Source organism: Hemitrygon akajei, chromosome 13 (assembly GCF_048418815.1).
Source record: "Hemitrygon akajei chromosome 13, sHemAka1.3, whole genome shotgun sequence".
NCBI classification, from domain to species: domain Eukaryota; kingdom Metazoa; phylum Chordata; class Chondrichthyes; order Myliobatiformes; family Dasyatidae; genus Hemitrygon; species Hemitrygon akajei.
This window is the reverse complement of record NC_133136.1, coordinates 64,578,041-64,604,906: the sequence shown is the minus strand read 5'-3', so window position 1 is coordinate 64,604,906 and position 26,866 is coordinate 64,578,041. Positions and strand designations below refer to the sequence as shown.

The 26,866-nt window shown below is 42.6% G+C and overlaps 1 protein-coding gene across 2 annotated transcripts; it reads right to left on the bottom strand.

The window, feature by feature from the left end:
- Positions 1–1,029: 1,029 nt before the first annotated feature.
- On the bottom strand, positions 1,030–25,247 carry ugdh (UDP-glucose 6-dehydrogenase). 2 transcript variants are annotated; one of them, XM_073064814.1, is made up of 13 exons: positions 25,141–25,247; positions 24,612–24,697; positions 22,168–22,331; positions 21,955–22,056; positions 14,417–14,617; positions 13,920–14,117; positions 11,995–12,142; positions 11,795–11,889; positions 10,966–11,096; positions 8,143–8,282; positions 7,009–7,100; positions 1,442–1,552; positions 1,030–1,303 (listed from the first exon to the last, which is right to left on the bottom strand). In XM_073064814.1, the coding sequence occupies exons 3-13, from the start codon at positions 22,327–22,329 to the stop codon at positions 1,193–1,195; spliced, it is 1,491 nt and encodes a 496-aa protein (XP_072920915.1). In that variant the 5' UTR covers positions 22,330–22,331; positions 24,612–24,697; positions 25,141–25,247; the 3' UTR covers positions 1,030–1,192. The 2 variants fall into 2 exon arrangements, with proteins under 2 accessions (XP_072920915.1, XP_072920916.1); XM_073064815.1 differs by lacking the exon at positions 25,141–25,247 and adding an exon at positions 24,806–24,868.
- Between the last annotated feature and the right edge of the window lie 1,619 nt (positions 25,248–26,866).

Below are 26,866 nucleotides of genomic sequence, written 5' to 3'. Positions count from 1 at the left end.
GAGGTGAAACTGGGTTGTGGGAAAGGTAAAAGGCTGGAGATGAAGCTGTCTGATAGGAGAGGAGAGTGGACCATAGTAGAAAGGGGGACCCGGGGGGGAGGTGATAGGCAGCTGAGAAGAGGTAAGAGGCCAGAGAGGGGAACATTTCTTTACCAGAAGGAGAAATCGATATTCATGCCATCAGGTTGGAGCCTACCCAGATGGAATATAAGGTAATGCTTCTTCACCCTGAGGGTGCCCTCATCGTTGTAAAGGAAGAGGCCATGGACCAACACATCGGAATGGGAATTAAAATGTTTGGCCACTGGAATTTCCACTTTTGGCAGATGGACTGGAGGTGCCTGATGAAGCAGTCCTCCAATTTACAACTGGACTCACCAGTGGAGGTCACATCGGGAGCACCAGACACAGCAGATCTGCAGGTGAATTGTTGCCTCACCTGGACAGACTATTTGGGGCCTTGAATGGAGGTGGGAGAGGAGGTGTAGCGCTTCGGCCGCTTGCAGGGATAAATATCAGGAAGAAGATTAGTGGGTAGGGATGGATGGACAAGGGAATCCCTACGGGAAGCAGAGGGGGGGTATACTAACTTGGGAATCCCTCCTGATCTACTTAGCATTTCCAGCATTTTCTGTTTATATAGTGGCAGTAAGGGCACTACATTCCTCAGACTCCCTGGATGAGGAAAGAGAAAATTCAAGTGTTCATGCTGAAAAGTGTAAATATATGGAATCAGCCTGCTGGGAATATCTGCCTAAGAATTTAGATGAAGTAGGTAGCTCCTGCAAATCAGCAACTTCAGACAAAAGAAAAGTTATAGGAAGGAAAACATTAGTACAGTCAGTATAAATCTACAATCAGGGTAAAAATATACTAGCTAGCATTTTGTCTTTTAATAAAAACACAAAATGCTGGCAGAACTCAGCAGGCCAGACAGCATCTATGGGAGGAGGTAGTGACAACGTTTCGCGTCACTACCTCCTCCCATAGATGCTGTCTGGCCTGCTGAGTTCTGCCAGCATTTTGTGTTTTTATTTATTTCCAGCATCTGCAAATTCACTCATGCTGCATTTGTCTTTTAATAGTTTCTTGTTTTTTGTTTTATTAAATCTCATTTTAAAAATAAAGTTTAACATTTATCCTATATGTATAGTTACTCATAAAAATGACAAATCAGCATATTTCTCTGAATTTACAACTTGACTTTCTTCGCTGGAGGTTCCTGTAGACTGAACTTGGGAACTTCAGCCGTGGGTGTGAAAGGAATCCTTTGAACAGTGACTTTTTTGCCAATCGTCTCCACCTGGAAGTGAAAGTTCATGAAACAGAGAAATTCAAGATGGGCTGATTTCTGCTCCAAAAAGATTTTAATACAGTTCAGTAAAGAGATATCTGTAAAATATGTTTTCCTGTTAGTGAGAAAAATTCAATTTCCTTATACCTGGAATCCCAGTTTCTGAAGTTTTGGATGTAGATCATCAAGGACACGTCTGCCGTCAAAGATAAAAGCTGGCTTTAACATGTTCTTATGAATGAGTTCATAATCCAGCAGCTGTGAAGCAAAGATACATGCACATCAGAAGAATTCGAAACTCTGAAGGCAATTTTCAAGTTTGTGCTGCCATCTGTCACTTTTGCAGTTTGTGGACCTGCTACCCAAAAAACTCCATTCGTCTAAATTAATGATTACTGACTTCTCACTTTGTCCAAAGTAATTTTTGTTCTCCTTTGCACTGGCCATTCACAAGGTAAAGCAACGGCATTCTGACATATTCACAGAAACAGAGAAAACCTACAACACAATACAGGCCCTTCAGCCCACAAAGCTGTGTCAAGCACATCCGTAGCTTAGAACTACCTAGGCTTACCCATAGCCCTCTATTTGTCTACACTCTATGTACCCTATCCAGGAGTTTCTTAAAAGACCTTTTCGTTTCTCCCTTCACCACCGCTGCTGGGAGCCCATCCCATGCACTCACCACTCACTGTGCAAAAAACTTAACCCTGACATCTTCTCTGAACCTACTTCCAAGCACCTTAAAACTGTGTCCTCTCATGTTAGCCATTTCAGCCCTGGGAAAAAGCCTCTGACTATCCACACAATCAAAGCCTCTCATTATCTTATACACCTCTATCAGGTCACCTCTCATCCTCCGACGCTCCAAGGAGAAAAGGCCAAGTTCACTCAACCTATTCTCATAAGGCATTGGCCCCAATCCAGGCAACATCCTTGTAAATCTCCTCTTTACCCTTTCTATGGTTTCTGCGTCTTTCCTGTAGTGAGTCGACCAGAACTGAGCACAGTACTCCAAGTGGGGTCTGACCAGGGTCCTATATAGCTGCAACATTACCTCTCGGCTCCTAAATTCAGTTCCTAGATTGATGAAGGCCAATACACTGTACGCCTTCTTAACCACTGAGTCAAACTGCGCAGCTGCTTTGAGTGTCCTATGGACTCAGACCCCCAAGATTCCTCTGATCCTCCACACTGCCAAGAGTCTTACCATTAATGCTATATTCTGCCATCATATTTGACCTACCAAAATGAACCACCTCAGACTTAACTGGGTTGAACTCCATCTGCCACTTCTCAGCCCAGTTTTGCATCCTATCAATGTCCCATTGTAACCTCTGACAGCCCTCCACACTATCCATAACACCTCCAATCTTTGTGTCATCAGCAAATTTACTAATCCATCCCTCCACTTCCTCATCCAGGTTATTTATAAAAATAGTGAAGAGTAGGGATCCCAGAACAGATCCTTGAGGCACACCACTGGTCACTGACCTCCATGCAGAATATGACCCATCTACAACCACTCTTTGCCTTCTGTGGGCAAGCCAGTTCTGGATCCACAAAGCAATGTCCCCTTGGATCCCATGCCTCCTTACTTTCTCAATAAGCCTTGCATGGGGTACCTAATCAAATGCCTTGCTGAAATCCATATACACCACATCTACGGCTCTATCTTCATCAATGTGTTTAGTCACATCCTCAAAAAATTCAATCAGGCTCATAAGGCACGACCTGCCTTTGACAAAACCATGCTGGCTATTCCTAATCATATTATGCCTCTCCAAATGTTCATAAATCCTGCCTCTCAGGATCTTTTCCATCAACTTACCAACCACTGAGGTAAGACTCACTGGCCTATAATTTCCTGGGCTACCTCTACTCCCTTTCTTGAATAAGGGAACAACATCTGCAACCCCCCAACCTTCCGAAACCTCTCCCATCCTCATTGATAATGCAAAGATCATCACCAGAGGCTCAGCAATTTCCTCCCTCACTTCCCACAGTAGTCTGGGTTACATCCTGTCCGGTCCCGGTCACTTATCCAACTTGATGCTTTCCAAAAGCTCCAGCACATCCTCTTCCTTAATATCTACATGCTCAAGCTTTTCAGTCCACTGCAAGTCATCCCTACAATTGCCAAGATCCTTTTCCATAGTGAATATGGAAGGAAAGTACTCATTGAGTATTCATTAATTCCAGGTCTTTGCTTTTGGTTCGAACCCATGGCAGAAAGCAATGATTTGTAATTGTCTCTGATTCTCCTTCTCCAAAATATTACCTAATATCAGTTCTTCCAAAGGTTCTAGCTCTGAAACAATTGTCCTAATCCATCCTACTCTTCACTGTCAGAAATATAGATTTATATTTACGCTGCAAAAGGGGGCAAACAATCATTTTGTATAACTTTTGGAAAATAAAATTATTTCTCATTGCTTAGTAATTCTTGCCCTCAATCAAAACACAAAGGCTGTTTTCTACTGTCATCATTAAAAACTGACAAGACACAGAAACAAGAACTAACTTTCAACACATATTGATCCAGCTACTAAAGAATGTTACAGGAATGGAGGTTGCTAATTTATCCAAAAAACCTGGGGAATTTATGTGAAGAAACATATATCCTGTCCACTCTACCCACAGTATAGTTTTAATTCTCAAAAATGTCTCCAATTTTTAAAGTTATCATCAACAATGATTCCTCCACTGCTGCTAGTAAAACATTTAACTTCCCAACAAACTTACAAAAAATCCTTATTATTTCTTCTATTGCTGATAACTTTATGATCCCTGCTTTCCTCCCCAAAGTACATTTTCTAACATATGAGGGGTGATTGATAAGTTTGTGGCTTAAGGTAGAAGGAGATAAGTTATACAGCTCTCATTACATGCACATGCAGTTCAATTCTTTGAATGATTTGTTTAAAGTTAATAACTCATCTCCTTCTACCTTAGGCCACAAACTTATCAACCACCCCGATAAGTTATTAACTTCAAACTTTCTGCATGACCACTCAAAGAGTTGAACTGCATGTGCATGTAACGAGAGCTGTATAACTCATCTCCTTCTACCCTAGGCCAGGAACTTATCAATTACCCCTGCTGTGGACACTTTCTGGAGGTCCAAGATCCATATGCTCCATGACCACTGGACTCAGTGTGTAAATGTAGGAGGGGACTATGTTGAAAAATAAAAGTGCTAGGTTTTCTAAAATTGACTCCTTCTACCTTAGGCCACAAACTTATCAATCACCCCTCGTATACTTCCTGGAATAATGTAGTCATTAAGTAAACAGAACTTCAGTGACATCAAGGGACGTTAACAATATCAACATGTCTCAATCTAAGCCTTTTCCAACACTATCCAGCATATACCACAGTGATGCTTTTTCATGTCCTACCTCTTATATTACTACGAAGACTATTAATTTAATGCCAAATTGGGGTAGTGTGATACTACAAATTTATTACACACTGTGCCCTTTCAGCAGACAGGAGTCTTATTTAATCAGAGCCTGATCCAAAAATAAAATTAGTCTTTAACCCATTGTATTACACAGCTTGACTTTTATATATCTAGAAATTCTGTCTTTGTTAGCATTTTATGAAAGTGTATCATCAGTTCCTCATCTCTAAAAAATAACTTGCATTTATGTAGCTCATGAACTTGTTAACCCTTTTAATTGCCTGTTTCCTCTATAATTTCCTTGATATTTCTGAAGTATCTTGTCTGTTCCCAGTGCCTTATAACAGAACACAGAACAGTACAGCACAGGAACAGGCCCCTCAGCCCACAATGTTGTGCTGAACCAGCTAAAAAGTTAAAAACTAATCCCTCGTACTTACACAATGTCCATATCCCTCCATCTTCCTCACATCTATGTGTCCATCTAAATATCTCTTAAAAGCCTCTAATGTATTTGCCTCTGTCACCATACCAGGCAGCACATTCCAAGCATCCACCATTCTACGAGTAAAAAACTTGACCCTCACATCACTTTTGAACCTTTCCCCTTCTCACCTTCAACACATGCCCTCGGGTATTAGATAATTCTACCCTGGCAAACAGATATTCCCTGTCTACTTTATGCCTCTCATAATCTTATAAAACTCAGTATCGGATCTTCCTTCAGCTTCCGCTGCCCCAAAGAAAAAAAAACAAGTTTGTCCAGCTTCTCGTGATAGCACATGTCCTCTAAACCAGGCAGCATCCTGGTAAGCTTCTTCTACACCCTCTCCAAAGCCCCAACATCCTTCCTATAGTGGGGTGAGCAGGACTGCATGCAGGACTCCAGATGCAGCCTAACCAGAGTTTTATAAAGTTGCAACATAGCCTCTTGACGTTTGAACTCAATGGCTCAATGAACTAATAAAAGCAAGCATTCCATAAGCCTTCTTAACCACCCTATCAACATGCGTTACCATTTTCATGGAGCTATGAAGTTGGATCCCAATCTCTCTCTGCTCAGCAACACTGTTAAGGGTCTTACCACTAAGAGTGTACTGTGTCCTTGCATTTTCCCTACCAAAGTGCAACACCTCAAATGTATCTGGGTTAAACTCCATCTGCCATTTTTCTGCTTATAGATGCAACTGATCTATATCACACTGTAATTTTTGCCAGTCTTCTATGCTATCCTTGTCTTCATATCATCCTCAAACTTACTAACCCACCCACCTTCATTTTCATCCAGATCATTTACATACATCACAGATAGCAGAGGTCCCAGCACAGATCCCTGCAGAACACCACTGATCTCAGATATCCAGCTTGAGTAAGCCCCTTCAACCATTACCCTCTGTTTTCTATGGGCGAGCCAGTTCTGAATCCAAGCAGCCAATTTGCCGTGGACTTCATATATCTTAATCTTCTTGATGAGCCTCCCATAAGGAACTTGGTCAAATGCAGGCAACATTCACTGCCCTACCCTCATCAATCTCTCTCATCACTTTGTCCAAAAACTCAGTTAAGTTGGTAAGACATGACCTGCCCTGCACAAAGTCATGCTGGCTCTCCCTAATTTGACCATAGATTTCCAAATGCTTATATATCCTACCCCTAAGAACTTTCTCCAGCAATTTTCCTACAACTGATGTGAGACTCACCGGTCTAATGTTCCCAAGATTTTCCCTTGTTCTCTTCTTAAACAGAGGTACAATATTAGCCACTCACCTATCCTCCGGGACCTCACCTATGCCTAGAGGACATGAAAATACTGGTTAAGGGCCCAGCAATCTCGTCTCTTGCTTCCTGCGGTAAATCCCATCAGGCTCTGGGGACTTATCCAACTCTTGACCTCAAAACACTCTAACATATTTATACACTCAGCACTAATCTCTGGTCCTCCAGGTCCTTTTCCTTTTCTAAATACTGAAGCAAAGAAATTATTAAGTACTTCACTCACATCCTCTGCATCCAAGCAAATGTTCCCCTGTTTATCCTTGAGTGGTCCTACCCTCTTGCTCTTGATGTATGTCTAGAATGCCTTGGGATTCACCTTAACCCTACTTGCCAAAGACTTCCCATGGCCCGTCCTGGCTTTCCTAATTCTCTTCTTTAGTTCTTTTCTGGCTTCTTGGAAATCCTCACTTTCTCCATTTGATCTTAACTTCTGAGGCTGTGATTTCTAGAGGATTTTTATTACGCATCTCACGTAGAAGAGAACTGGAAATGCTCTAAGTAGGATTTTATTTGGAGAGATCTTTCCTTTTACCTTGAACTCATCCCACTCAGTACAGATGACAATGGCGTGAGCTTTGTCGCAGGCTTCATATGCATCATTGCAGATTGTCACCAAGCGAGAGACTGTACACGGGGACAAATTTAGTTCAGTGAATTGAAACAGACCTGCACATATATTATCTGTGCATTGTAAACATTTCTAGTCATTAGTAAAATAGCTTGTTTTCGAAATTATTCAGTGTTCTATAGGTTGAACAATTTAATGAGATTAAAGGCTACTTTAGTCAGTTTAATTATGTACCAATTTCAATAAAATCAGGAATGCAACAGTTGTCTAAAACGGAATTGGCTGAGCTTTCACAGACAATAATGAACAAATGACACAGAAAAGCACAAAACAGTCTTACATGTAAAATATAGTAAGTTGTCAGAGAGAGCTGATGAAGAGAGGCCGATGGCATTGACTCTATTCCTCTCTCCACAGATGCTGCCTGACCTGCTGAGTACTTCTGCCGTTCTCTGTTTTTGTTTCAGAGTTCCAGCATCCATAGTATTTTTTGTTTGGTTTAAGGATAAGAAATGATTCTGACTACTGCTTTAAAAATGTAGGTTAATTGTGTAATGATAAACTGAACTGAATTACTATGATGTCCTGTGCCAGAGACAACAAATTTAGAAATAGTGCTTTTCAATGTAATAAAAATAAAAATTCTACACATAATAAATGAAATCCTTTTTCCAGTTCATTCTCCTCCCTCTTTCTAAAACTGAAGCAATTTTACCCACAATTCAGTTTTCTTTTATTGGTTGTCAGTACATTGCATTTAAATTAAGTGAGAGATTGGTGGAAATACTTTGCCGAAATTAAGGTTAACATTGTATCTGGATATATACAGTAAATGGTGTTAGATATTTTTTAAAAAACAAACATAAACAATAGGAAGAATTGAACCAGTTGGATAGGAAGATGATTTGTCGACAGGAAGCAGGATTGGTGTAAGTGGATGTTGTACAGAGTGGAGAAAGTTTGCCAAAAGGCCGGTACTGGCTCCACATAAGACTAAACTTAAAAATATGAGAAAGACTGAGTCTATTTCAAAAAACACACTATGTTTTCAGTAGTAAAGATGAATGGGTAAAGGAGAAATGTTCTGGTATATTATACCTTGACCAGAGTTATCCTGAGTTATGCTGGGATGTGACAGGTCATGAATGATCTGTTCTTTAACAACCTTGGGGTCAAAGATGTGAAGATTTGCACCTTCATCCAATAGGTATTTGCTAATGTAGATACTGGAACTCTCCCTAAAATTAAAAGAAAAATGTTACAAGCTGTGAGCCAATTTCAAATCCTGCAGAATGAGATTAAAAATCTTAAATTCACTCAGAAAGAATCTCATGATATTCAGGTAGAGTATCAACATTTTCAATGCAAAACAAGTTCTGTTTTTGAAGTAAATAATTCTCAGTAATGCTGGACCCAGAGCAACTTCATGAATGACACAGACTGGTTCTCTTATTTACTAATACATCAATGAAACCAACTCCGGATTAGTAATGATCACCAACATATCATTTCTGGAACCAGAGGAGCCAACACACTTGACCACTGTTACATCACCATCAAGAATGGTTACCATTCTACCCCATGCCACACCTTGGAAAGTCTGATCACCTGGCTGTACCTCTACACCCTGAGCATAGGCAGAGATGTATGCACCAGCAGAGAGGACCAAGGAAGCATGGACAAGGCAGGTGCAGGAGCACTTACAGGACTGCTTTGAATCAGTGTATTTAGGGATCGAGTCTGAGTGAGTACACCACAGCTGTCATTGACTTCATTAAAACCCGTGTGGGTGAGTGTGTGCCGACAAGAACATACTGTACACACCCAATTCAAAAGCCATGGATGGAGCAGGAGATTTGTAGTCTGCTAAAGGGCTAGATCTGTGGCATTCAAGTCTGCTAACCCAAGACTATATAAGGAGGCCAGGCACAGTTTACGGAGGGCTATCTCAAAAGCAAAAGAACGACTGCGATTGAGGTTACAGGTGGAATCATTTGCAGGTCAGCTCTGTCAGGGTTTGACAGACAGACATACTTTATTGATCCCATTTGATCACGTCATTACTTCCTGCAAAGTGAAACCTAACATCATGAACGGCCGTGATGCTTCACTACCCGATGAGCTCAATGCCTTTTATGCATGGTTTCAAAGGGAGAATAAAACCACGGCAATGAGGATCCCTGCAGCACCAGGAGACCCTGTGACCTCTGCGTCAGAGACTGAGGTCAGAGTGTCTTTCCAGAGGGTGAGCCCTCGCAAGGCAACAGCCCCTGATGGGGTGCCTGGTAGGGCTCTGACAACCTGTGCCAACCAACTGGCGGGGGTGTTCAAAGACATTCTCAATCTCTCACTGCTACAGTCAGAAATTCCCGGCTGCTTCAAAAGGGCAACAATCATACCCCTGCCCAAGAGGAGCAGGGTGAGCTATCACCCAGTAGCACTGACATCTATGGTGATGAAATGCTTTGGGAGGTGGGTTATAGCTATAATCAACTCCTGCCTCAGCAAGGATCTGGACCCATTGCAACTTGCCTGTCACTACAAAAGGTCTACAGTGGATACGATCCCATTGGCTCTTCACGTGGCCTTGGATCACACGGACAATACTAATACTTACATCAGGTTGCTACTTATTGACTACAGCTCAGCGCTTAACACAATCATTCCTACAGGTATGATCAAAAAGCTCCAAAACCTGGGCCTCCATACCTCCCTCTGCAACCGGATCCTCGACTTCCTCATTGGAAGACCACAATCTGTGCAGATCAAAATTAACATCTCCACCTCGCTAACAATCAACACTGGCACACCTCAGGAATCTGTGCTTAGCCCACTGCTCTGCTCTTTCCACACCCATGACTGTGTGGCTAGACATAGCTCAAATACCGTCTATAAGTTTGCTGACAACACAACTATTGTTGGCAGAATTTCAGATGGTGACAAGCAGGCACACAGTAGTGAGTTATATCAGCTGGTTGAGTGGTGTTGCAGCAACAGCCTTACGCTCAATGCCTGTAAGACCAAAGAATTGATTGTGGACTTCAGAAAGGGTAAGACAATGGAACACACACCGGTTCTCATAGAGGGATCAGAAGTGGAAAGGATGAGCAATTTCAAGTTCTTGGTTGTCAACATCTCTGATGGTGTATTCTGGGCAAAACATGTCTAAGAAGGCATGATATCGGCTATATTTAATTAGCAGTTTGAGGACATTTGGTATGTTACCAAAGACACTCATAAATTTCTATAGCTGTACCGTGGAGAGCATTCTAACTGGCTGCATCACCGTCTGGTATGGGGAGTGGTGGGCACTGCACAGGATTGAAATAAGCTGCAGAAAGTTGTAAGTTCAGTCATTCCCCAGCACCTAGGGCATCTTCAAGGAGCAATGCCTCAAAAAGGTGGCATCCATTATTAAGGATCTCCATCACCCAGGACATGCCCTGTTCTCATTGCTACCATCAGGGAGAAGGTACAGAAGCCTGAAGGCACACATTCAATGATTCAGGAACAGCTGAATATACTCTCTATTGTAATTCAGATTTTATTATTATCTATTACAAAGTATTGCTGCAGCATAACAACAAATTTCACATCATATGCCAGTGATATTAAACCTGATTCTGATTAACAGTAATTGCGAAAGCAACCAGCAGCTGTGAGATTATTTTGATTTCATGATTAACTCTACCAGGTGTATCAAAAAATACGCTTCTTTAATCAGTGTTTGTTTTACAGATTTTTGATAACACATATAAACTGCTATTGAGTGAATATCTCAGTGAAGTATATTCACAGCCTGTACTTCTGTCATAAATATTTAAAATTAAAGTAAGATCCTTTCTCAACATTATGCCTCCAGCACACTATGCCTACGAGTCAGCACAGAAAAGCTGAATGATATCACAGCAATAAAATTACCGTGTGTCTCCAGTGTCTTTTTTGAAAGCAAAGCCTAAAAGGGCTATCTTTTTATCTGTGGCAGTATTGAAGAGACAGTCAATAATTCGGGAAGCAAACCTTCTCCGCTGGTAATCATTCATGTCAATCACCTGAAAGGTAACAAATTTTCAATAATACATACACAGCCACTATTATTTGAATGTTGTATTTATATAAATGAATTTGTACAGCACGAAAATCCTTGGTAAGGCAAACATAAAGGTTTAGAAAAGTAAAAATGTTGACATATTGCTGGCAGTTCAGCTGACTCAGATTCCACAACATTTAACTACAGGCTAATTATTTCCAGAGTAGTCAATCTGGGTGCAAATTCCAAGAAACAGAGGCAAATATTACTTGTGGTGCATTGATTGGATATATTAATTTCAAGACATGAATGAGGAAATCAAGACCCAACCTGCAAATTCAGGAACACTCATCAGGTTACACTAGACTGGTGCAGAAGCAAAGCTTCAACAAATCCATAAGATCAAGTCTTGCGCATCAGAGGCCTGCTTAACATTCAAATTCACTTCTACACTTGAATCAGCAAATCTTTTTGGAAACAGCTTCCTTGAAACCCTGAAATAGATTAAAGCTTCCAAAAGGAAATATTGCATGGGGAATAATGTCATCCTGTGCAAGGCTGACGTGAAATCAGTTAAATTTTCCGAGTGGAGCTAGAAATGATTACTTTCATGACTCATTTATGAATAAAAATTGATTTTCAATTGCACACCACTAAAAAAAAACAGCATACTGGCATCAGTTTTAAGCAAACATATTCTAGTAAATCTCATTAAGTTACCTGCTGCCAGTATTGGGCCACTTCTGGTAAGTTTAATGCTTCACATAAATACACCAGGTTTAGAACATCTTTCTGGAAACAGCTCCCTCCAAATCCTGAAATAGATCAAAAGCCCTGAATTTTAATAAATGTCTGCAAATCCCAACCATACTTGCAAATGAAAGATCTGGATCTCTGTATCACAAAAACAAATTACTAACCAACACTGGCTTTGAGAAATTTGCTTCCAATTCTGTGATCCATGCCCACAGCACGAGCAACTTCCTCAACATCAGCACCAGTGGCCTCACACAGAGCACTGATCGAGTTAATGCTGCTTATTCGCTGAGCAAGAAATGCATTGGATGCCTTATGAAAAGGAAAAACAATAAATATGACCGATGTTTCATCTGCCTCATCTCATTGTCTGCCAAGAACCTCATGTGTGCCTTTTGCAGCCACCAGACTTGTTTGTTTGTTTGTGTGTGTGTGGTTATCTTCTTTCATCTTATCCTCAATAATCAAGAAGCAGCCCAAAACTCCAAGGTCTGTGTCCGAACTTGCACTGTCCCATTCACAAATATCTCCTGTGCTCGTTGTCCTAAAGTGGCTGCCAGTTATACAGTGCCTTGATTTTGAAACTTCATCCATCTTTACAAATCAGACTTGACCCACTCTGCAAGAAAACAGAAAACGCTGGGAACACACAATAGAGCAGGCAATGTCTGAGGAAAGAGGAATTGATAAAGAGTCTTTGAACTGAAGTATTGGTTTTGTTTCTCCTTCCACAAATGTTACCTGACCTGCTGAGTGTTTCCAGCATTTTCAGTATTTATTTCAAATGTATAACATCTGTAGTTTTTAAAAAATTTTCTCTCCCTCTTTAATTTTATTCTCCTCCAACACTTCCATCTTCAAAAACATTTGTATTATTCTAATTCTGTAAACCGAATCATTCTCAGGTGTAATTCCTCCATTGTGCTTTGACCAATCCTTTTCCCACTGACATTCCTTAAAAACGATCTCTTTGACTGAGCTTTTGCCCTAACATTGCCTTAAGTGCTTTAAATGGAGTTTTGGTTGACAGCCCTCTCACTTCAGGGTGTTTTACTTTATTTTACAGACACCTGTATAAATACAAGTTATTGATCTGCTTAGTGTCTGTGCATTTATTCAGCCAAATTGCCGGCGTTTATGCCAAAACTGTCCAGGGGCTGTGTGTAATTTGGCTTGCTGAGACATAGGGGCCAATCAAAGTGCCAAAATGGTGCAGAATTCAGCACTGCTAGGAAGCAGAGTGATGAAGAAAAATCTAGCAGGCTTAGTTTTCCATTATTAAAAGAAATCATAACAATTAAAACAAAAAAAAAATCCTGCCATAGGATGGATCATAAATTAATTTTGAACAGTGACAGCAAGTTCGTTAACTAATGCAATTCAAAAGTAATTTTAAAGTTACACTTGAAATATTGGAAAGAGATCTTCAGAAAGTCTACCATTATGTTGTAAAATGAGACTATTACATAAATAAAAGGAAAACTGTTTTATTAATGACAATTTAAATACTTGTTTGGGCAGATGGGACTTGTCAGCTCTGGTTGGCAGTTTGTATTGGAGAAGGAAAACCGATCTCAAATCTCCACTGCCTTGCAACTATTTCCACTCATGGGGAAAGCTTTGGGAGTGAGTCCCGAGGAAAAATCCAGAGCTGGAGTCCCTAGGGCAGTCCTATGTTGAGTTCGGAGCTAACTGGCAAATCTTGCGACACTACCGGTGCCAAACCTTTAGATTCACTAGCTGAGTGGAGAGGGGGAGCCTGTTACATGGGCAGCAGCTTGCTCTCCATATCATAATGGCCTGGCTTGCGTACTGGCTAGTATATCACGTAGACAGCTAGGACCTCCATGGTCGACCTCGACCAACGTAGGGTCTCAATGACTTGGAATTACAGCTGGCTCTTGTGTATAAATTACCGAGTTCAGTAAGAGATTGCATGAATTATAGAGCAGCACAAGTTAATAGCAAGATATAATTGTAAATCAATCTTAGGAAATTGGAATTTTCAGAATATAACAATTTGGACTTATCGAGCAGCCTACTAACACGTTAGGACAGCAGATTTTGGCAAAGGTAAAAGTGAGCATACCAGCTTGGAAAGTTCTGAGGACCACGTGTTAGTTGTGATGATTTTGCTTCTTGGTACCCAGCGCTCATACACCGCACAAAGTGCCTGGATCGCCTCCTGACCTTCGGGCGTTTCATCACCACCGATCAGCACACGGTCTGGGTTCTTCAGATTGTTAATAGCTGTCCCTTCAGCCAGAAATTCTGGGTTCGATAGTACCTACATGGTAAATGGGCTCATGATTAGAATCAGTGCAAAATGTCTGAGGAAATCTACTGCAAACCAAATACCAGACCAAGGGCTGACTGCCCTTTTTAATTATTAGGTTAAAACTTCTTTCCTAATAAGTTCAGTAAATTGTAAATCTATACTTTGCAAACATTTCATACCTAATGCAGAGAGGCATTCAACATACACATTAAATAATTTCATGTGTCTGCCTAGTGACAGCCAGATTTCAGAGCTGCTTCTGGTACAGTAAGCATGTTTCTGACCTGCAGCATACCGCCTAGGCTCACCTGAAGAGTTAGATCTGGCTTTGTGTTGGACTGGAATATTCTGCGAATACTCTCAGCAGCTCGCACAGGCACGGTGCTTTTCTCAGTGACTATCTTGTACCCGTTTGACACTGCTACGATCCTTCGAGCACAGGATTCAATATATTTCAGGTCTGCAGCCCGACCTTTTCCTATTCCATAAACTTTTGTGGGTGTGTTCACCTATTACAAAGTCAGAAGAATATTTAAAGTTAGAACTTGTCTTGTATTCAATACAAGTCAACACATGTATGATTTTTTTTTTCAATTGTGCAGTTTACAGCTTCAATGGCTTTACACTGTATTAAACATTTTCAGATCATGAGCACTGTTCCCACTTATATATGTGTTTCTCCCTCCACAAATGCTCCCTGAACATCTGAGTATTTCTACCATTTTTTCCATTTCATTTTAGCCAGATCTTTAATCCTGGATCACTGATGAGTGATTCCAGCTCAAAGACATCATGTAGTGATCCAAATGTTCAATCCTGGATCAACAGCTGGTGATTCCAGCTCAGAAACATGAGGTGATAATTCTGGCTTGAGTAGTAGGACTTGATGAAGTTGTGGTCCCTTTCTAACCTGCTAGATGAATTTACACATGATCAAAAATCACCTGGTCAACTGCTCACCTGTAAGAATCTTGGCCTTGACTGATCCCCTCCGAGGTCTCTGCATTTAGGTGGAACTCCATTTATTCTGTTCTACCCAGATAGAGGATTAGAACCGTTTGCAATGGCGTTTCTTCCCACTTGCTGTCACCCCTGGTATCCCTGAACTGCACCGGCCAGCAACCACCAAATTAACCCTAGCCTAACCACAGGACAATTTACAATGACCAACTAACTTACAACCGGCATGTCTTTGGACTGTGGGAGGAAACCGGAGCTTCCGGGGAAAACCCACATATTCCATGGAGAGGATGCCAGAATTAAACTCCAAACTTGGACTCCTTACAAAGGATGCCAGAATTGAACTCCAAACTCAGACACCCTGAGCTGTAATAGCATCGTGCTAACCACTACGCTACTGTGATGCCCTACTGTACTGCATTATAGAAACATAGAAAACCTACAGCACAATACAGGCCCTTTGGCCCACAATGCTGTGCCGAACATATACTTACTTTAAAAATTATCTCCGGTTTCCCACAGCCCTCTATTTTTCTACGCTGCACATACCCATCCAGGAGTCTCTTAAAAGACCCTTTCATATCCGCCTCCATCACCATCGCCAGCAGCCATTCCACACACTCACCACTCTCTGTGTAAAAAACTTACCCCTGACATCTCCTCTGTACCTACTTCCAAGCACCTTAAAACTGTGCCCTCTCATGTTAGCCATTTCAGCCCTGGGAAAAAGCCTCTGACTATCCACATGATCAATGCCTCTCATCATTGTAAGTCATTAAAACACTGCATCAGCTTCTATATACACAACAGCCAGCTCTACCCCTAACACTGTTGGATCACTCCACCATTTCCAACATTCAATACTGGATGAGAGGAAACCAACTGCTCTTAAATATATGGAAGGCCGAAGTCTTAGCTAGGGAGATGTCCCAATGCAACTCTATCCCGGTTCTAAACCCTTTCCTGGAAAGTCTGTTCCCAACCTTGCTATGATATATGACCCAGAGATGAGTTCCTGATCACATAATCATGCAATTGTTAAAGCTATCTATTTTCATCTCCTTATCACTCAGTTCCAGTTCTGCCTAGTATCTGCTGCTTTGTTATCTCTGGAGGCACAAGAGATTCTGCAGATGCTGGAAAACTTGAGCAACACACATAAAGTGCTGGAGGGACTCAGCAGTTCAGGCATTTGTGGAGGGAAATGAACGGTTCCTGTTTCAGGCTCAGACCCTTCATCAGGAATTCATCAGGATCCCAGCCTGAAATGTCATCTCTTCATTTCCCTCCATAGATGCTGCCTAACCTGCTGAGTTCCTCCAACATTGTGTGTGTGTGTGTGTGTGTGTGTGTGTGTGTGTGTGTGTGTGTGTGTGTGTGTGTGTGTGTGTGTGTGTGTGTGTGTGTGTTGCTTTTTGCTTCTGAGCTTGATTACTTCAATGCAGGCCAGTTTCCTTCAATCTACTTCTGTAAATTTGCCATTCAAAATGTTGCTACTTCTGTCCTAGTATTTTTTAAACATTAGTCTGTGTTTACTCAACTGGATTAGCTCCTGCTTAAGCAATATTGAGATTTAACCTCCATGGCCTCTCTCTCCCTGTCCCTGTAATCTCCATCAGTCCTGTGAACCATCAAGGTACCTATAACTCACCTACATTATCCTTGCAGAAAAATAGGCCAATTGCTCGTTGCCTTCAGCTCTGGAATTTCTTCTGAAACTTTTCTTCAAGTTCAAATTTAATTGTCATTCAACCTTACATGAACACATTGAATTGACTTTTTTTCTTACACCCTTCACTTACAGAGGACTGAAAATCTTTACATTACGTCTCCGTCTAAATGTGCAATGTGCCATTTATAATAAATAGTATGTAGAACAGGACAATCACTATAACATAGAGATACAGTAGCATCAGCATTAATTAATCAGTCTGATGGCCCGGTGGAAGAAGCTGTCCTGGAGCCTGTTGGTCCTGGTTTTTACGCTGCGGGACCGTTTCCCAGACGGTAGCAGACGGAACATTTTGTGGTTGGGGTGACTCGGGTCACCAATGATGCTTTGGGCGCTTTTTACACAGCTGTCTTTGTAAATGTTCTGAATAGTGGGAAGTTAACATCTGTAGATGCACTGGGCTGTCCGCACCACTCTCTGCAGAGTCCTGCGACTAAGGGAGGTACAGTTCCCATACCAGGCAGTGATGCAGCCAGTCAGGATGCTCTGAATTGTGCCCCTATAAAAAGTTCTTAGGATTTGAGGGCCCATACCAAACTTCTCCAACTGTCTGAGGTGAAAGAGGTGCTGTTGTGTCTTCACCACACAGCCAGTATGTACAGAACACGTGAGATGTTTATGTCGAGGGTGAAAACTGTTCACCCTTTCAACCTCAGATCCATTGATGCCAATAGGGGCTAGCTAGTCTCCATTCCTCCTGTAGTCCACAACCAGCTCCTTTGTTTTTGCAACATTGAGAGAGAGGTTGTTTTCTTGATGCCGCTGTGTCAGGCTGATGACTTCTTCCCTGTAGGTTGCCTCATTATTATTTGAGATTAGCAAATCAGTGTAGTGTCATCAGCAAATTTAATTAGCAGATTGGAGCTGTGGGTGGTGACACAGTCGTGGGTACACAGGGAGTAAAGGAGGGGCTTAGGACACAGCCCTAAGGGGCTCCTGTGTTGAGGGTCAGAGGGGCAGAGGTAAGGGAGCCCACTCTTATCACCTGTTGGTGATCTGACAGGAAGTCCAGGATCAAGCTGCACAAAGCAGAGTGAAGGCCAAGGTCTCTGAGCTTCTTGTCAAGCCTGGAGGGAATTATGATGTTGAATGCTGAACTGTAGTCCAAGAACAGCATCCTTCTCCTCCAGATGTGTACGGATAGTGTGTAGAGCTGTGACTATTGCATCATCTGTCGATCAGTTGTGTTGGTAGGCGAATTGTGGGGGGTCCAGTGTGGTTGTAAGTGGTAGCATGCTGCAGATGTAGTCCTTGACCAGCCTCTCAAAAGTATTTGCCAAACAAAACAGCATTACTCGGGGACAAGATGCAAACCACAGTATGAACAGTCGTACATAGCTTAAAGCACATATAACGCATATAAGAGAGCAAGCCCATGTAAGACAACAGTAAAATACAATCACACAAAAGGTAGTCCAAATCCCTGAGTCCATGAATGTTGCATCAGTCTGCAGTCAAACACAATACTGCTTGTCCTCTGCTGAGTGAACACTAGGGGGCAGCACCAACTCCAGCATGACCATACTGTCTCTGGTGAAGCGCCTGGCTCCAACCCCTCCCGTGGGTGACTGCAAATACACGACACTACAACTTGTGGCCTAGTCCTCCCTTGACTGTGCCCATGCAGCTCCTCCATCATTTCCCACTAAACCCCACCATGACCATGCATTCTCCAACATTGTATTTCATTTGCCACTCTCTTGCCCATTCTCCTAATCTGTCTAAGTCCTTCTGCAGCCTGATTCCTCAACACTACCTGCCCCTCCACCAATCTTCCTATCATCTGCAAACTTGGCAACAAAGCCATCTATTCCATTACCGACATCATTGATATACAGTATAAAAAGAAGTGACCCAACACTGACTCCTACAGAACACCACTAGTCACGGACAGCCAACCAGAAAAGAATCCTTTTATTCCCACTCACTGCCTCCTAGCAATCAGCCAATGCTCTAACCATGCCAATAACTTTCCTGTAATACCATGGGCTCTTAACTTGGTAAGCAGCCTCATGTGTGGCAAACGCCTTCTGAAAGTCCAAATATACAGCATCCCCTTGAACTATCCTACAAAGAATCCCAACAGGTTTGTCAGACAAGATTTTCCCTTAAGGAAACCACACTGATTATGTCCTAAGTTGTCCTATGTCACCAAGTACTCCATAACCTCATCCTTAAAGACTCCAACCTCTTCCCAACCACTGGGGTCAGGCTAACTGGTCTATAATGTCCTTTCTGCTGCCTTCCTCCCTTCTTAAAGAGTGGAGCGACATTTGCAGATCTCCAGTCCTCTGGCACCATGCCAGAGTGCAATGATTTTTGAAAGATCATTACTAATGCCTCCACAATCTCCATTGCTACCTTTATCAGAGCCCTAGGTGCAGTTCATCTGGTCCAGGTGATGTATGTACCCTCAGGTCTTTCAGCTTTTTGAACACCTTCTCCCTTGTGATAGTAACTGCACTCACTTCTCTTCCCTCACACCCTTCAACATCTGGCATACAGCTAGTGTCTTCCACAGTGAAGACTGATGCAAAATACTCATTTAGTTTATCTGCTATTTCCTTGTCCCCCATTATTATTTCTTCAGCCTCATTTTCTAGCGGTCCTATATCCACTCTCATCTCTCTTTTATTTTTTACATAATTGAAAAAGCTTTTATATTGTTTGCTAGCTTGCTTTCATATTTCATCTTTTCCCTCCTAATAGTGTTTTTTAGTTGCTCTCTGTAGGGTTTTAAAAGCTTTCCAATCCTCTGTCTTCCCACTAATTTTTGCTTTGTTGTATGCCTTTTCTTGGTTTTACGTTAGCTTTGACTTCCCATGTCAGCACTATTTTGCTGTTTGTGTATTTCTTCATTTTTGGAATACATCTACATATTCTGAACCTTCCTCGCTTTTCTCAGAAACTCAGGCCAGTGCTGCTCTGCTGTCATCCCTGCCAGCATCTCCTTCCAATTTACTTTGGCCATCTCCTCTCTCATACCACTGTAATTTCCTTTACTCCACTGAAATACTGCTACATTAAACTTTACTTTCTCCCTTCAAATTTCAAGTTGAACTTAGTCATATTGCGATCACAGCCTCCTAAGGGTTCCTTTAACTTAAGCTCCCTAACCACCACCAGTTCATTACACAATACCCATTCCACTATAGCTGAACACTAGTAGGCTCAGTGACAAACTGCTCTAAAAAGCCATCTTGTAGGCAATCAACAAACTCACCCTCTTGAGATTCATTTCCAACCTGATTTTCCCAATCGACCTGCATGTTGAAATTTCCTATAACTACCATAACATTGCCCTTTCGACACACCTTTTCTATTTCCTGTTGTAATCTGTGGTTCACCTCCCAGCTACAGTTGGGAGGCCTGTATATAATTGCTGTCAGGATCCTTTTACCCTTGCAGTTTCTTAACTCAACTCACAAGGATTCAACATCTTCTGATCCTGTGTCACAGCTTTCTACTGATTTGATGCCATTCTTTACCAGCAGAACCACGCCACCCCCTCAGCCTACCTTCCTATCCCTCCGATACAACGTGTAACCTTGGACATTCAGCTCCCAACTACAATCATCGTTCAGTCACGATTCAGTGACGGCCACAACATCATACCTGGCAATCTGTAATAGTGCAACAAGATCCACCTTGTTTCTTATACTACGTGTGTTTAGATACAACACTTTGAGTACTGTATTTGCTATCCTTTCTGATTCTGCAACCCTAATGCATTGATACTCACCCTGCTGGCTGCATCTATGCCCTATCATCTGCCTGCCCTTCCTGACAGTCTGACTGCACGCTATCTTTGCTTTTTACCATCCGTCCTATCCTGAGTCCCTTCACTCCAGTTCCCAACCCCTGCCAAGTTAGTTTAAACCCTCCCCAACAGCACTAACAAACCTACCCGTGGGAATACTGGTTCCACTTGAGTTCAGGTGCAACCCGTCACTTTTGTACAGGTCAGACAGCCCCCAGAGGAGACGCCAATGATCCAAGAACCTGAAGCCCTGCAACCTGCACCAGTTTCCCAGACACGCATTTATCTGACAAATCACTCTGTTTCTACCCTCACTGGTATGTGGCACAGGCAGCAATCCAGAAATTACTACCTGGGAGGTCCTGCTTCTCAGCTTTCTATCTAGCTCTCTAAATTCTCTTTTCAGGACCTCATTGCTTTTCCTTCCCATGTCATTGGTACCAATATGTACCGAGACATCTGGCTGCTCTCTTTCCCTCTCTAAAATGTTGTAGATGTGATCTGAGACTTTCCTGACCCTGTCACCTGGGAGGCAACATACCATCCGGGTGTCCTGCTCATGTCCACAGAATCTCCTGTCTGTTCCCCTCACTATCGAGTACCCTATCACTACTGTTCCCCTCTTCTCCCCCTTTCCCTTCTGCACCACGGACCCGTGCTCAGTGCCAGTAACCTGGTCTCTGTGGCATTCCCCTGGGAGGTCATCCTCCACAACAGTATCCAGAACGGTATACTTAAATTATTGAGGGGAAAGGCCACAGGGGTGCTCTGCGCTAACTGCCTATTCACATTTCCATGTCTCCTGACAAGTCACCCAGCTACTAGCCTCCTGCAACTTAGGGGTGACTACTTCCCTGTAACTCTGACTATCTCCTCACTCTCCCATACAAGCCGAAGGACATCAGCTGCAGCTCCAGATCCCTAGAAGGGTCTTCAAGGAGCCACGGCTGGGAGGCCCTTGTGATCACTCGCTGTTAGACTGCACACCTCCTTTTCACACTGACGCCTCTCTGTGGCAGTCTGTACCAAGTCCAGCTCTTTCAGTCTTTCCGCCAACGAGCAACTCGCTGATGGGGTAGACCTGCAGTATTTTAAATTCAATGTCCACCAGAGTCTTGTGATCGTAAAAAATACTTAAAAAAATACAATAACCCGTCTGGTTGACCCCGTAGAAGTCACTGCGGCTGATTGCACCCCAATCTGACTAGATCTTTGCCTCTCCAGTTCTCCTTCACAACATAAAACCTAGCTCTTTGCCCACGATTCTGCTTGTTCACTCTGCTCTCTCCTTGTGTGCCTTGATTTCATGTCTGACTTAATAAATTCTACTCTTAAATTCTTGGAGAGTTTTGCTACATTGAAAGCACAATGTGTGCGTCGTTGATAATAATTACCGAAATAAATATAAGGTCAGATTCTTGAATGGCAGTATCGATGTCAGCTGAGAAAAAAAGGTTCTTCCCTCTGCATGACTCTACCACTTCCTTTAAACCAGGCTGAAAAAAAAAACAAAATTGAAAATAGCAACTAAAAATATATACCATCAGAATGACATGCAGCAAAGAATTTATGAAACAATACATTGGATAAATATTTCAGTGGTATACCTCATAAATTGGAAGTGTATTTGAGTTCCAGGCTTCTATTCTGGCTTGGTTAACATCTACGACTGTAATCTGAATCTCAGGACACATGTGAGCAATAACACTGCATGTTGGACCACCAACATATCCAGCTCCAATACAGCAGATCTTTCTAATTTCAAACATACCTGCAGGAATGAAAATGAGATTGTCCAATTCTGTAATCAGATGTTTCAAACCTTCTTGTTACTTTATGTTAAGCCATCAATAAAACCAAAGAACAATGGTCATGATTGTTGTGGAATGGACGGACATAGGACTACAAGTATATAGTTTCCTGAAAGAGGCATCACAGGTAGACGAAGAATTGAGGAATGCTTTTGGTACACCTTTATTTGTCAGGGCATTGGCTATAGAAGTTAAGATGCTGTACTGATGTTGTACAAGATGCTGGTGAGGCTGCACTTGATTATGTTCAGTTTTGGTCATTCTGCTATAGGAAAGATGCCATTAAGCTGGACAGAGTTCAGAAAAGGTTTACGAGGATGTGGCCGGGACTTGAGGGACTAGATTATAAGGAGAGGTTAGGCAGGCAAGGACTTTATTCCTTGTAGTGGGTGACTTAACAGAAGTGCAGAAAATCATGAGGATGCATGCACAGAGTCTTTTTCCTAGGGTGGGGGGGGGGGGGATCAACAACTAGAGGAATAGGTTTAAGATGACAGGCAGAGATTTAATAGAAACTGGAGGGGCATGTTTTCATACAGAGGGTGGTGTGTATGTGGACTGAGCTGTGAAAGGAGGTGGTTGAGGCAGCTACGATAACAATGGTTAAAGGACGTTAGACAGGGACCTCATTATGTACCGGTATTTATTATTTAGAGATACAGCGCTAAACAGGCCTTTTCGGCCCAACAAACCACCCTGCCCAGCAGCCCACCTATTTAACCCTTGCCTGATCCCAGGACACTTTACACTGACCAATTAACCTGCTAGGGGCACGTCTTTGGTGGACTGTGGAAGGAAACTGGGGTGTCCCGAGGAAACCCACACGTTTACAAAGAGTACATAGAAACTCCTTACAGAGGATGCCGGAATTGAACTCCAAAGCTCGATGCCCCAAACTGTAAGGGCTTCACGCTAACATCTATCCCACAGGAAAGGTTTAGAGGGGCATGGATAAAACACAGGCAAATTAGACTACCTTAGATGGACATCTTTCTGAGCATGGATAAGTTGGGCTGAGGGGCCTTTTTTCCATGCTGTATGACTCTCTGGACAGTACAACTTATCAGCGTGTAAGCATACCAAATAATAAACATCACAGATCTCCTTAATTTACAAAGGATGCATGGCATAGACATAGATATTGTAATCTGGTCCATGTCCATGTGTACGTTCCATTTAAACCTCTTTTATATCAGAGGGTTAGTTTGCTTAAATTAGTTTAACTACCTAACTGCTTTTCTATTGGCTAGATTTCTGTAGGAGAAAAAAATATTTCCAAGTAAATTTTCAATTTGAAGTCCAGGCTAATAACCTGCTGTCTTACCTTCTCACATTCACAATTTGAGTGGAAAATCCACGCAAGGCAATGCCTAGAGTCATAAAGTCATAGTGATACAGTACAGAAGGCCCAACACGATCAAGGTGCTCATCCCATTTGCCCCACATTCTCCTAAAAATGTTCCCAAACTATGTTTCTATTGAAATGCCTCCCCCTTGGCATTTATTTTTCTGCAGAGGTGGTTTGCCACTGTCTTCTTCTGGGTAGTGTCTTTACAAGACAGGGGACCCCACCCATTATCAATAGTCTTCACAGATTGTCCACCTAGCATCAGTGGCCGCAAAGCCAGGACTTGTGATATGCACCGGCTGCTCATAGACCATCCCTCACCCGCTCACACGGCTTCACTGACCCTCAAGTGGGGGGGGGGGAGGGGGCTAAGCAGGTGATACACCTTGCCCAAGGGTGGCCTGCAAGGCTATTGGAAGCCAGCGCCTTCTTCCTCCTTTGGTAGAAATGTATCTCCTCCCCCCCCCCCCCCCCACACACACTCATTTTCTATCAGCCATGAGCTAAGAGTCTCTTAATTTTCCCTAATGTATCTACCTCTGATAGAGTTCAAACATTTTATAAACCAGCAGGACATTTCATCGCATCAAGGAACTTTTGTTAAACTCATATTTTAGAAAAAAGATGAACTTCAAACTGCCTTAAAAGGGACCAATCGGCCTGAATTTCCTTAACGGATGTCCTAGTTGGAAATGTGCACGTCGTGTTCAGTGACAGCGAAACGACGGGATTTCCTGTCAGTAAATGGTAACTGCACGGGAGCACAGGAGCTTTGCTTCTCCTGCAGAAACGCTCGGTGAACCTCCCGCGCATATCCCCAGTTCCTACATCTAGAAGTCAGACGAACTTCAGAGCAGCAGGTCACTGTCTCTGAGTTAAGGCAGAGATTTACCTTCCGTCAAGTTTCAGAGTTGCGGCTTGCTTTACTCAGTGTTTAGTACCTCTTCCGCGTTTGACGGCGCATGATCGACTTTTGACCTGAAAGATGAAGTGGATAATAATGAAGTGACGGGCTATAAAGCACAACCGACCCTCGTTCACTCAACGTCGGACTGGCGCCTCCAAGTTAGGAAGATCGGCTCTTACCACAGAGAACGCTGAGAAAAGGGTTTGCGTAAAGGCAGGAATTATGTGATAACCTTGCACTGGCCCAAGTTGCAATATTAACCCCCCCCCCCCAACTATCTGTATCCCCGTATCGCAATCACCCCTCCCCAGGGGAATGCATTTATTTGCGGATAAGTGCAGTGGCATAACTGGACTGGAGGTGCAGCGAGTTCTGAACGTGACTCAAGTACATAGGAGCGTGAGAAATCGATGCCGGAACAGGCCGTAGGCCGGGACTGTTCCGCTGTTTAATATCCGATTATGGATTCAACTGTTTTGCATGCTCTTACAAACTTTGATTCCTTAACAAGCACCTGGTGTAAATGTCACCGTCAGCTCAATCCTGAACGTATTCGGGTATTTTCTGCTTCTTTGTATGAGGTGTTCTGTACGGAACTGATCGTTGCTATGCATCAACTACCCAGCCTGCAGACTTTGATGAAGGGAAGCTACAATGAAGCTAAGAATGGTTGTGCCTAAGATAGTGTCCCAAGGCACTTTGGCTAAGATTTCGTGACTGGCCTCCAACACCCACTAGCTTCTAAATTTGCATGAAGTTAGATTGTATTCATTCAATTGTTTTTCTCAAATATTCATTGGTTTCATTTTTACTAGGGCTGCTTGATGCCACATTTGGGTAAGTAGTTCAGTTCAACCTAGAGCTAACAGAATCAGGACACTCATTATTAATTCGCTAACAACAGTTTAATTTTCTGTAACTGATCGATATTTATATATATTAGATACTTCATGCACATCAGATTTGTTCAAGGTTTAATTCCTCTATTTATTTAGACTATTTTGCTCCTTACGGCCCCCTGCTTATCCAAAGAATATTTTGTTAAGCTAAATGTTATCTTAAACTCTTATAACTTCCCTTTGATGGTCTGGATTGAACTGTTTCTTTTATATGGTTGGTAAATAGCAATAAAAGTTGCTATTTTAGTCAGCTGCTTGCTGTCCACTTGCAAGTTAGCCAACACATCTTTAACCCTGCCCTTGAATTTACTACGTCCATTTCTGACACCATCTTCCCCCTTTTCGATCTCTGGAGACAAATTGTTGTTTAACAGGTTTTATAAACATACTGATTCCCACAGCTGTCTTGACTGTACCTCTTCCCACCGTCTCCAAAGTGCTATTCCCTTTTCCCAGTTTCTTTGTCTCTGCCGCATGTTCCCAGGATGAGGCTTCCTTTTCCAGGATATCAGAGATGTCCTCCTCCTTCAAAGAACATGAATTCACCTCCTCCAGTGTTGATGCTGTCCTCACCCACATCTCCTCCATTTCCTGTACACCCACACTCAACACATCTTTCCACCGCCTTAACAGAAAGAGTTCCTCTTGTCCTTACCTACCATCCCATGACCTTCTGCATGAACCTATCATTCTCTGCAACTTTTACCATCTCCAAAGGGATCCTACTATTAAACACATCTTAACCTCCTCCCCCCCCCCCCCCCCACTTTCAGCTTTCCACAGGGATTCCCTTGGTAATTCCCTTGTCCATTCATCCCGCCCCACCAATCTCCCTCCCGGCAGTTAAGCCTGCAAGCAACCAAAGTGCTACACCTGCCCTCTCACCTCCATTCAGGGCCCCAAACAGTCCCTTTGGGTGAGACAACACTTGATCTGCAAATCTGCTGGGTTGTCTATTGTATCCAGCGCTCCTGATGCAGCCTGCTCTACACTGGCAAGACCCATCATCAATTAGGGGACCACTTCATTGAGTACCTCTGTTCCATTCACCAACAGCAGAACTTCCTAGTGGCCCAACACCTTAATTCTGATTCCCATTCCTTTTCCAACATGTTAGTCCATGGCCTCCTCTTGTGCCACGATGAGGCCATCCTCAGGGTAGAGGAGCAACACTTTATATTCTATTTGGGTAGCCTGCAACTTGATGGCATGAATATCGATTCCAACCTCTGGTAAAAAAAATCCCTCCCTCTTCCTTCTTCTTCTATTCCCCACCCTGGTCTCTTCTCTGCCCATTACCTTACCCTGGTGCCATTCCAGGTTTCTCATATGGTGCATTCT